This window comes from Penaeus chinensis, chromosome 30 (assembly GCF_019202785.1).
Source record: "Penaeus chinensis breed Huanghai No. 1 chromosome 30, ASM1920278v2, whole genome shotgun sequence".
In the NCBI taxonomy this organism is placed as follows: domain Eukaryota; kingdom Metazoa; phylum Arthropoda; class Malacostraca; order Decapoda; family Penaeidae; genus Penaeus; species Penaeus chinensis.
The window spans coordinates 17,407,903-17,421,068 of NC_061848.1; the positions used below are offsets into that span (position 1 = coordinate 17,407,903).

The following is a 13,166-nucleotide window of genomic DNA, read 5'->3' on the forward strand; positions in this document are numbered from 1 at the left end:
ATATATATATATATATATGCATACACACAATAATTATACATAATTACACATATAATTATTTATATATATACATATACAATTATATATATATATATATATATATATAATTATTTATATATATACATATATAATTATTTATATATATATACATATATAATTATTTATATATATACATATATAATTATTTATATATATACATATATAATTATTTATATATATACATATATAATTATTTATATATATACATATATAATTATTTATATATATACATATCTATGGATATATATACACACATATATATATATATACATACATACATACATATACATACATATATATACATACATATAAACACATATTTACATTCATAAATATGTGTATATAGTGACAGCTAAGAGCGGGGATCACAAGGCCCTCCATTTGAGTAACGGTTTCAGGCACTTTCACGTGTGGATCTTCATGTGCCTCTTGAGGTGACTCGCGTGCGTGAATGAGGCGTCGCAACGGGAGTAGCTGTAAGGCCTCTCTTCGGTGTGCGACCTGATGTGTATTTTCAGGTTGCTGCTGACGGCTGCCCGGAAAGGACTTTTCCTCCGTGTGCGTGCGAATGTGGGAGCGCAGTACCGCCTGGCTGGTGGAGTACGGGCAGTCATTGCCGTGAATGGTTAGGGCAGTGGCGGCCGTCGTGGCGCCGGGATATCATGCTGGGTGAGCACACTGCTTGCGGGACGCGATTCTGGGCGCTACTGGCCGTCCTGTTGCCGTCGGGAGCACACGCCGTGGTTGCCTGTTGGTGAAACACACTCGTTCCATAAATCAGTGGCGAGCCAAAGAAAAACGATGCATATATAAAGCAGAATATAATTTTCTTATCTTCCCTTCGCTGCTTTATAGAGAAAAGGGAAATCATACCTTCTGGATCTGAAACCGAAGAAGAAATAACTCAGTAATCAAGCTTTGTTTAACACATGTGATAAATCATTTCAGAGAAAAAATACTTAACGTCGAAGACGCAAGATTCCGACAATGAGTTCATATTTTTCAGTCAATACAAGAAAATATACTTATATTACAAAATGAAAGTCTAAAATTCAGTAATGCATGTATATATATGTGTGTGTGTGTGTGTGTGTGTGTGTGTGTGTGTGTGTGTGTGTTTGCATATATATATATATATATATATATATATATATATATATATATGTATGTATGCATGTATGTATGTACATGTGTATATATATATATTATATATATAATATATATATATAACATATGTATATGTATAACATTTATGATTTATATATCTTCAGTTTTTATTGTTTATTTATTTTATATTATGTTTAGTGAAAACATAATTATAATAATATAGTTAGTAAAAGTTCTCATTATTTTGAATCACACGGCAATGTACTGTTATAATAATACCTACTTCCACACGAATTCATCATTAGTAAATATCTGATGCTCATCAAACACATCCTTCCCATTAAAGATGTCAACAAATTTAATAAAATGGTGTGTCATTTTTATGTATTTCATTTTACACATATATGAAATATATAATATATGTGTGTGTGTATGTATATATATACATACATATGTATATATACATATGTATGCGTGTGTGTGTGTGTGTGTGTGTATGTGTGTGTGTGTGTGTGTGTGTGTGTGTGTGTGTGTGTGTGTGTGTGTGTGTGTGTGTGTGTGTGTGTGTGTGTGTGTGTGTGTTTGGGTTCATGTGTGTGTATGCATATATATACATACATATGTATACATATGTTTATATATACATATACATACATACATATATGCATGTATACATATATACATATATGCATATATATATATAAATATCATATATATACATATACATAAACACACATGTATACATGTGTGTATATATATACATCTATATATATATAAATATATATATTCATATATGTAAAATACATATTTATTAAAATAATACATTATTTATATACATATATATCTATATATACATATATACAGTATATACATGTGTGCGCGTATGCATGTATGTGTGCATGTGCGTGTGTGTATATAAGCATATATATATATATATATATATATATATATATATATATATATATATATATTTATATAATATACATATATATATATATACATGTATAGAGATACATATACTTATATATATACATATACATATGTATACATACATAGAGTATGTATATCAATGTGTGTGTATTGTGTATACTCACACACACACACACACACACACACACACACACACACACACACACACACACATATATATATATATATATATATATATATATATATATATATATATAAGTAGTATCTAAAGGGAAAGATAGAATCACCTCATCAAAGGATACCTAACAGGCACACCTGAAAGGTACGTTCATGACAACCTTACTTATGTCACAATAGGATGTAGGCATAATCAATGACTGCTACCGTAAATCAGTAACCGCATCTAATGGTGACGAACACACACTGCTCTTATCCAAAGCAATAATGATAAGAAAAATGCAAGGAAGAAAAGCAAACAAACAAACATGCACCCAGGTGCTGACAGAGGCAAAGATATGTACCCAATGGTAGGTGATAGTATGATAACAGGTGTTGCAGGTGATCTTCCCTTCCCTTCTCACCACCTCCCCCCTTCATTCCCCCATACCCCTCGCCCAAACATAGCACGGACAAGGGCCGCCGAAAGAGGGTCATTTCAGGGGCGAATTAGGTTTGTGGAAGCACCACAACCGAAAATCAATAAGCGCATTTAATGATGGCTATACATCATGTGTGAACTTGTAGTTTAACAAACAAATATCATAATAGGGTCCCTCTCCCCTCTCAAAGGGGCGGGTGGATGAGGGAGGGCTCTGTTCTTACATTCCTAATGCATCTTCGTAATAAGAATACAATTCAGTGAAATGGATCATGAAACTTTTGTTTTATTTCATATGCCGTTATTATGCCTTTCCTACCTTACGCAAACACTAGCGATAACACAAACAAAATAAAAATAAGAGACACTTTCTGCGTAAATATCTCGTATGTTTGTACATAATGCCATCCTGCCTACCTGTCACCTGTGCGTGATAATTACCCGCGCATCCCGGGACAACTCTCTAGGGCTGTGATTTTGACTCTTTCTTTATAATTTCCCTCCTCGGCTGTATGTTGTTCGCCACATACCCCTTTACTACCATGTAAAAACAGGAATATCTAATGTATACTAAGATAAGGTTAGCACCTTTATTTGTGAAAGACATGTGCAGGGAGAAAACGAGATAGAGGTCAGGGGCTTAAAAATGCTCCTGAAATAGAGAGGGCATTATAGAATAGGGAGGCAGGGACGCGGAGAGAGAAAGAGAGAAAGTACGAGAAAAAGAGAGATAGAGAGCAGGGGCCTCATTGGGGGGGGGGGGGGGGGGATTTAATCGTAGCTTAAAAATGCTCTTAGAATTGGTTGTGCTTAGTTCGCTCGCCAACCTCCCCCACCCCCCAAGAAAAAGCTAAAATGATGCCCCTGAGAGAGAGATAGAGGGAGGGATGAAAGGGAGGGATTAATACTCTCTCCCTGTCTCAGTTATGCTCACTAGCTATAGGTGTGATCACTCACCTGTAACACTCCAGTGCAGGTGTACATTATCTCCTTAGGTAGTACTTGTAGGAGGTGGTGAGGGGGCAGGGATTGGGTAAGCTAATTTGTCCATCGGCCTATTGTGATATTTGTCTGTTTTCTTCTTCCTTTTACTGTTATTGCTTTATAATGAACCTTCACCTACGTCGCATCTGGAAAGCTGCTGATTGCATGTTGGTTTGCTGTCATCGATTATGCTAATCACTTCCGGTAATGCTTATGCCTACTTCCTGTTATGAGGTGTCATGTATGTATGTAAGGTGAGTCTGTTCATCCATACTGGTAAAGGGAAGGGTTGGAAGGGAAGAGAGACCATGCTGTGTTATGTTTGTTTTTGTGACAATGTAAAATAAGTTCAGACAGGAGGAATAGCCATCATCTACTGAACTAATACACACTGGAAATGACCCTCTTTCGGTGGCCTGTTTGGGCGAGGGATATGGGTGAATGTGAAGGAGGGCAGTGGGAGCGGAAGGGGGATCACCTGGAACACCTGTTGTCATAACAATGCCTTGACCTGTCACATCTGGGAAGCAGCTGGATAATTGTTTGCTTGATTCTTCTTCCTCTAATTATTCTTATTTATGTTATTGCTTTAGGGAGGGCAGTGCACCCTTTAGGTATGCATGTTAGTCATCATTAGATGTGGGTACTGATTTCCGGTTGAATTCATCGATTATGTTAATCACTTCCAGTATTAATTATGCCTACTTCCTGTTATGACACGTAATGTATGTACGTAATGTAGTCATGTATGTACTTCAGTTAATTCTAATTGTCCCATTTGATACTACCTATACTATATATGTATAACACAAATTTAATGCATGTATATAGTATAGGGATATAAGAAGTTCAGCTTGTCGTGCTGTCTGTCAGCCATCGTTTGTCTGTCATGTAACTCCTCCAACACTATGGGACCAATTGTTGCAAAAACTTGAACACACTTATGCCAAATGACAGCAAACAGACTTTCCTCACTCTCTTTCTATCTGTTTGAGTGTTAGGGAGAAGTTGGTTAGAATGAGTTGGGTATGTCATAGTTATGAAATATGCAACAAATAACAATCATATTCTCCTCCTATATATTTACCAGTATTTCATGCAGCATATTAATTTAACATGATCTGTTTCCATGCATATCAATCTTTGAACACTTTGATGTTGAATTCCAACATTACATTGTTTATGATTTCCACAATAGCAGAAAACAGTTTTTATCTTTTATTTTTCTTTATTTCATTAGAGATATTAACAGGGCGAGGGAATGTAACAGTTTTGCAGGGCTTGGTATACAGTCCCCCTTCCTGATGTATATGGAAATTGCTCATCTACTTAATTTTCATTGATATTTATATTTTTATACATGCCTGGGGTTTAAGAAAAATCAAGGCTTTGATGAAAGGATCAATGGTCGAAAAGTTTGGGGACCCCTGTTGTGGCCCGTCCTGTGAATATCTAAAATCTTCATTGTTTTCCTAGTCTGAGACTGTTAGAGGTCGTAGCCTCTTTCCTTCCGGCTTATAGCATTGTCATATTATCTTTATGCATAATGTGTCAATTTCCACCATTTTCTCTAAGTATGCCTTATGGAAATTCAGATTCGCTCTTTAGTTTGATAACTATACTTTGTAGTAGATGGTTGGCATTAACCAATTGGACTATATATTTTTATGGAGTGATTGTTGTGGATGTGAGTGCTCACAGGTATGGCTGGGTGCTGCAGGTGAAGTGGAAATCAACGGGGGAGCTGGTAGGCTCCCCAGTCGGCTAGGGACTAGGCAGTCCTTGTGTTGCTGCTGCTGTCGTCTGGAGGATCGGGGAATGCTGATTTCGGTTCCGGATTCTGTGGCTTAAGTACACGTGTGCTGTGTAAGCACGCAGGAAACGAGGGGAGCCCGCTGTCCAATGAGCAAGGACATGTTAGTGGACCTGGTGTAACCCAAGCTGGGAAAGAACGCTGAACTTCAGGTTGTGGGGTTGTTCTAGAGCGTGGGCTAAGCTAACGAGCGAAATACCATAACATATCACTCCGTGGGTCACCAATGTAGTAGATGGTTGGCATCTACCACTGTGGGTGCGAGTGCTGAAAGTGAAGTGGAGGACTAGGCACTCCTTGTGTTGCTGCTGCTGTTGTGTAAGCGTGCAGGGAATGAGGGAAGCCCACTGTCCAATGAGGGAGGACATGGCTGTGGTCCTGAGAGACCTTGTAAAATTGTAAGGCTATCTGCCTTGTCTATCTGGGGACCCCTATACAGAATAGGATATTTCAACGGCCATGACGGTCACCGAGACGAAAATCTCCGCATATAGCAACATCAAGTGAGAGCCACTGTGCTGGTGTTTCGTCAAGGATATAGTTGGAAAGATGATGCTAAAACTCTGTAGTATAACTAAAAGGAACTTTACTTGATAATTAAAACAGTGATTATTGCATCGCGACCAGTGTGACCGTTGCATTAGGGGCAAAGGAAAATGAGTGGTCCCGTTCATTCCTCAAAAAAAGGGGTGAGGGGACCAAGCTGAAGGCTTGGAACTCTCACGACCTTGCACGCAAAATTATCTCCAGCAATATAGGCCTACCATGAGCAGAGGTGACTCAACGAAATATAAATGAAACAAAGAGACACAATGTATAGAAAACACCAAAGTAAAATGACAAATGCCAGACAAGCTGAGAATGTAAATAAAGTGAAGCTAAAAGGGCATAATTTTATTGTAAAAGATGCCAGGTCATAAAATATCACTTGTAAAAGCACTAATAGCTAAGCTAAAACACATAAGATAACATGGATAAAAGGGGTCAGGGTAAGGAGTGACATGAGGAAAATTATATGATCATAAAATAAAAAAAGTCGTAAAGGTAATAGGCGAATAAAAGGGTAAAACAAATCAAATAAGTAAAAAAGCCGAGTAAAGATAAGGTAAAAGTGAATAAATCCAGAAAAGGTAGAAGTGAAAGTTTCGGAGGTACACATGGTTCAATGTAAAACGTAACAAAACTGCACTTCCAGCATAAATATACTTGGGTAAGTAAAGCAGGGCGGTACAATTTTGTTTCAGTATTTCTGTGTAAATCCAGTCAGGTAATCCAAAGGGGTAGAGCCAAATATAGTCAGAGTATGTATTTTATTATTTAACAGAAACATGGGGGTTACGAGACCTCACGCGGTTTGAAACACAGCGTTTACAATAAAACCATAAAGAATGAGTATTGAAATAAGACAATACACACTAGCTTAAAATACTACTAAAACTGATAAAACGTCAAATCAAAAAATTAAGAAAATCATTTTATGGAAAAAGTTGGATTAGAATAACTGACATGTAAAACAAAATAACATAAAATAAAAAAGCTCTTACAATAGATAAAAATAATCAGGATAAATTAAAATGAACAGAAATAGTCATACCAGACCCGGATGTCGTGTTATCTGTACGCCATGTGAATTAGTGTAGCAATATGTGAGGATAACGAAAGCCTTTTATTGAAATTTTATTCCAAACAAGTGCAATAATGTGTAAAAAAAACAAAAAATCGTAAAGTCAGGTAGGCGTTGGGAAGTTGTTTGTCCGCCTGTGCTCGATGCGCCCTGTGGATTTACGGCAGGATGCGGGGCAGAATAGAAATAGGAAGGAGACAGAAGAGGTTAGGGTTAAAGATGGTAGGAAGAACCATCGGACAACATGAATGGATGACAGAAGGATTAGCGTAGAAGTAGAGAGGAGTGAAAAGCGAAGGCACAAGGAGAGGGTGAGAATAGGAGGACTACGAGGAGAAAAACTGTTGTGGGCAGGTTTGGGGTGGGATGGAGGCAGGATAGGATAAAGGTAAAGGTGGAAGGTAGAACATGTAGGGGAAGGGAGTAAAGGAGGGAGAAAGAATGGACTGAGAAAACTAGAGAAAGACAAGAGAGGGCGAATGGGAGAGTACGAAAGGAATAGCAGATGGGTCTGGGCCAGGGAAGGGAGGTTAAACATTTCGCAAACGGAATTTACTTATAAGTATCTTGAAAACACTGAGTTATAAAACTCTTTTAAGTTATGTTTCTTGCTTAAGGAAGATTAACACAACATACTGCCTTTCTTTTATTGCCATCGTTATATCTGAATGATGCTCTTCATCATGATAATACCTTTATTTCATAACAGAAGTGTTTGCTAATTTTGTTAATTTCGTCTTGGCAAAAACACTCATGCTGCAGCACTATCACTTGGCTTCATTATGCCCCTCGTAGCTTTGTTCATGGGTTTCGAAGCACTCCTTCTTGGCATAGAGTGGATAAGCAGGTGTGTCTTGAGGTTGCAGTTTCTGGCGGAGCGGAAAGGACAGTAGGGGCAGGTGAAGGGCTTCTCTCCTGTGTGTGTCCGAATGTGTCGCTGAAGCAAAGACGGCGTAAGGAAAGTGTAGGAGCAGAACGGACATCTGTGGCTGTAGGTAGCGCTGCTGGCTCTGCGTTGACACGCCTTCAGATCGTCCGGTAATGCTCGTACCTGTTGGGGATGTGGACTTCTAAGCATCTTCACATGAAAAAAAACTTTGAATAGGGACACACTGAGCCTTGCAGACAAAGACCGAGGCCCCATTGACAAATCGAGACGCCAGGGAAATAAGGATAAAGATGAAGCATTTCACGAGTGAGGAAGAGAGTCCAATGTTGAGAAAAAAAGAGAGAGGGAGGGAGGAGGTGAGGCAAACAGACAGACAGGGAAAGAGATAAGCAGATGGACAGAGAGAGAGAGAGAGAGAGAGAGAGAGAGAGAGAGAGAGAGAGAGAGAGAGAGAGAGAGAGAGAGAGAGAGAGAGAGTTAGAGTTAGAGAGAAAGAGACAAAAAGAGAGAGAGAGAGAGAAAGAGAGAAAGAGAGAAAGAGAGAGAGAAAGAGAGAGAGAGAGAGAGAGAGAGAGAGAGAGAGAGAGAGAGAGAGAGAGAGAGAGAGAGAGAGAGAGAGAGAGAGAGAGAGAGAGAGAGAGAGAGAGAGTTAGAGTTAGATAGAAAGAGACAAAAAGAGAGAGAGAGAAGAAGAAAGGTGGACAGAGAGAGAGAAAGAATGAGGCTGACTGACAGATAGCGAGCGCTTGTGCCCGCCGAGGCAGACATACAAGGTCCCGATACAAGATCTCGAGGACCATGCTTGCAAGTAGTAGGACAGCCATTTCAACTATTCGCTGCTACGGAATAACCATATATAGGCCACCCCCCTGACCCCTGACCTCGGCCCTGACCACTACCGCTACAACGCGAACATTTACTCCCATATTTAATGATCTAGATTTCACTCTTTATTTCTGTATGCACGGTATATATATTCCCTCTTAGTGTATAGGGCAAAAGGATGTAAATTTTGAACACTAACAATTTTAATTTCTTTCACAAGTTGGCGATGGAATTGATCCCCGTAAGATGTTAAGTTGAATATCCATTACCAATAATTGTTTTCCTATAGTTCGGTTTAATTTTGAGCAGACGTATTAACTAAACTCTCAGGGTAACTAAAAAATGCATAATGTATTTTAGAATATATGCAATACATAATAAGGGGCATACATTATCATATGAAATATGCAGCACATTTACTTTACAAAGGCATGCAGATTAAGCACTTATTTTTCTTTCTTGCACTTATCAATTATTGAATAAACATTATCTTGCTATGTTACTGTGCATGGCATTGTATTCAAAATGCCTGCTGTATCACTAGCTCTTCGCATGGGTATGAAAGTGTCTCTTTAAATTACTTGATTGATTGAACTTTGAAAAACAATATGAACATTTGAACGGTTTTTCACCCGGATGTGCCAAGGTGATACTTCGGGAGGATCTTTTCGGTGAAACATGAGAGCAGTGTGGACACGTAGAGGGCTTCTCTCTGTATGAACGGAAATGTGGACCTTCAGATTACTTACAAAATACGTGTTAAATTAAGAACAGAAACAGGAACACGGTTTGTCTCCAGTATGGATTCGCAGGTGCGCTGCAAGCTTTGACTGCGATATGGCGCACTACAGACACTGAGCGCACGAGTAGGATCAACCACCTTTGTGAGGAACTGCTTGCGCCAAGACAAGGTCTTCCAGTGTTATTTAAGCATGGTCGGGACTGTGATGCAAGCTGGTGGTAGAGAAGAGGCTCATCTCACCTGCTATGTGACGTTCCTCTGTAGTTCCAAAACTCCTAGTGGCCACCTGAAAGGGATGCTCTGCAGTAAAACAATCGCTACAGTGACTGAGTTGGTACGGTTGCATTTGCAAAGCGCGAAGCATTGCTTCAGTTCATCAAAATATTTGTAAGACTTGTGTAGTTAAATTCTGCACTCTCAATCTTGCATTCAGAAAATTCCAAAATGTTTGATAAATTTTAAAATACGGAAGGAAATTATAACACTTGTAACATCTACTTTTAGGATTGTAGTTAGGAATGTGGTAGCCCGGTAATGCAATTGGTTAGGGAAGAAAAATATGCACAAGATCACTGCCAGTGATTGGTGTTGTAATTATCCAAATGTTGCCGTCATATATATATATATATATATATATATATATATATATATATTTGAATGTGTGTGTATATGTATATATGTATATATATATATATATATTTAAATGTATATATATATATATATTTAAATGTATATACATATATATACATATATATGTATATACATATACATCAATATATATAGGTATACATACATATATATATATATATATATATATATATATATATATATGCTTACACACATATACATTATTTATACATACATACACACACACATACTCAAACACACACACACACACACACACACACACACACACACACACACACACACACACACACACACACACACACACACACACACACACACACGTGGCTATTTGCCATGTGGTCCCTAGGGCTAGCTGGCAGGACTCGCGGCCCCGCACACAGCGCTGCCTCAACACGTAGCGTGAGTTAACTTACATGTGTTGTGAGCCATAAGTACGTTGACTACCATTGCTGTTCACCAACAGTCTTTTACAGTCTAGTGGTAGGATGGTGGTTGCGTCCTTTTGGTTCGTAACACGGACACAGTCTCCGAATTCTGCTCGACCAATGCTCCCACGATACCATGGCTTCAAAGCCACGTGAGTACACGTTTTGGGCCTTTTAATTTCTTTTCCCTTCCTTCTTCTCCCATAAATGTGCTAAGCCGTATGTGCAGTCAATCTTTCGTTGGTTTTGTTGGATAAAAGTGCTAAGTGACAGGATATTGCAGCGTTCTCACATTATTCTTCTGACCTTAGATCGCATTTAGTGTGATCACGGTATGTGGTCAACAAGATATCTCATTATTACAGATTTATAATGTTTCAATTACAACGAATTCAGCGCGTTCGTGATTTTATCACGAATATCATATAATCTATTTCTACTCTCATAGCGCGTTTCCCGTCTTGACCTGACCTTGCTTTCTCTCACTTCCGATCGGTCGGCACGCGAGATGCCTTGAAAGACAGCTTGTAGGAATACGCGTATCTCTGTTACATGGCTCAATTCTATCGACGCTAGAGTTGAGCTTGTAACGTGATTTTTTTTAATGTATTATTTTGAGTATAGTATTAGGATGCCCGATATAACCCAGGGTTGCGCAAATCGCCTACGCTCCGACGTTACAGGCAAAACCGAAGTTATTCGTTCGACCGGCAATTTTCGAGTCGATGTGACCCGCAGTTACGTCCAATAATGTAGGACTAGGGTATAAGCTAGAATCGTTATTCGTTTATTACTCACGCCCTTCTCATCTTCTAGAAGTCGCTTGTATGTTTTTGGTAAATCGCGTGATTCGTGATAGTAGGGAATGTCACGAGCGTCCATCACGTTCATAACCTTGGCATTTAAGAATTTCTGAACTAACTTATCGTAGTATTGTTATGTCGAACGTTAATCTTTGTTTGTGATTAATTCTCTGTGTGAGCTCGCTCTCAATTTCATTCTCATTTATGCTCACTGTCGCTCACACACGTACATCCACTCACTCATCCGCGCAGAACACCACACTGAAATCTTTTCATTAATAGGGTTTGTTGTTGTCGTAATTACAGGCATAAATATCTATGATGTAATCTCTTTTGCCCGTTTTGTCAATCGTGACGAGTGACTTGTACATGATGTACAATTTCTTATTTTACATACATTTCTTCTCTGTGTGACGACAATTGGTTCAGGTAAATCCTTGCGGATTACCGTTGTCGGTTCCCATTTCTACTCTTATGTCTATCAGAGCCGGGTCCATCCGGATTGCTACTGACGTCTCCCTCCTCTATTTGTTTTTAATCTTTGTTAAAGTAAAACACTAAACGAAAAAAAAAAGACGGAAATAATGTAAAAGATAACATTAAAAACTGCAAATTTATATAAATAACCTGCTAGTAGCACTTAACATCCCCTTCTCTCTGCTGCCTTCATTTCTCTTCTATCTTGGCCCTCAAGTGTACTTGAGGGACCCGACGATATCCGACATGGCACCGAAGGAGGACCCTGCTGTAGAAACGGTCACCTTAGGATGCTGTGCGTAATACGTCACCGGAAGATCGCCTTATGCCTGCGGTCCAGGATATTCGTCAGAGCAGGGATTAAGCCGCCCCATGATGTAGTAGAAGGGCGCCGCCTGCCAGGACGCCCGTAGATCCAGTGAAGGATCAGAAACTCCCCCAGTGCAGATACCAATCGCCCCAGAATGCTATGGTAGGGCGCCGCCTGCCCGGACAACCGCAGATCCAGTCAAACTCCAGGAGCTCGTCAGTGCAGATATCAGCCGCCCTGGGATGCCGAAGAGGACGCCTCCTGCCCGGATGCCCGTAGATCGAGGACGTCTGGACAAGCATTTAGCCGAGAAAGACCTGGACCAGGACGCCGCCGAGTTAGACCTGGATGAGGACTACGAGGAAGTCTAGACGAATCCGAAGTCAAGGAGGACCCCTGCGAAAACACAGACAAACAGACTCACACACACACACACACACACACACACACATAAATATATGCGTTTATATACACATTATACATCTATATATCTATATCTACATATATATACTGTATGTATATATATATATATATATATATATATATATATATATATATGTATATATATACATATATATACATATATATACATATTTGTGTGTATATATAAATATATGTATAATATAAAAATATATATATTCAAACACACACACACATATACATATATTTCATAAATGTATATATATTATTTATATGTGTGTGTGTGTGTGTGTGTGTGTGTGTGTGTGTGTGTGTGTGTGTGTGTGTGTGTGTGTGTGTGTGTGTGTGTGTGTGCGCGCGCAATGCCCAATTGATATAGATATATAAGGACCCTCCCTGACCATGACACGAACTTAGGTCACGCCGGGTATGAACCGGACGGCCACTACTAAACCATACCATACGACCCACTAAATGGAGACATCTACTCATACATTAGTAATGATAGGGAGGTTTTACTCACACTCCCCGT

At 39.0% G+C, this 13,166-nt stretch overlaps 1 protein-coding gene across 3 annotated transcripts in view; it reads right to left on the reverse strand.

The window, feature by feature from the left end:
- Positions 1 to 566: 566 nt before the first annotated feature.
- The window catches only part of LOC125041350 (protein jim lovell-like), a 57,447-nt gene continuing 44,847 nt past the window's right edge, over positions 567 to 13,166 (reverse strand). The window contains exons 6-7 of one of the 3 annotated variants that reach the window (XM_047636230.1): positions 9,792 to 9,837; positions 7,729 to 8,146 (exon numbers count right to left, since the gene is read on the reverse strand). In XM_047636230.1, coding sequence (XP_047492186.1) covers positions 7,863 to 8,146; positions 9,792 to 9,837 — 330 coding nt within the window. In that variant the 3' untranslated portion in view covers positions 7,729 to 7,862. Of the gene's footprint in view, positions 788 to 7,728; positions 8,147 to 9,791; positions 9,838 to 13,166 lie in introns of those variants that run through there. The other 2 variants (XM_047636232.1, XM_047636231.1) reach the window with 2 other exon arrangements.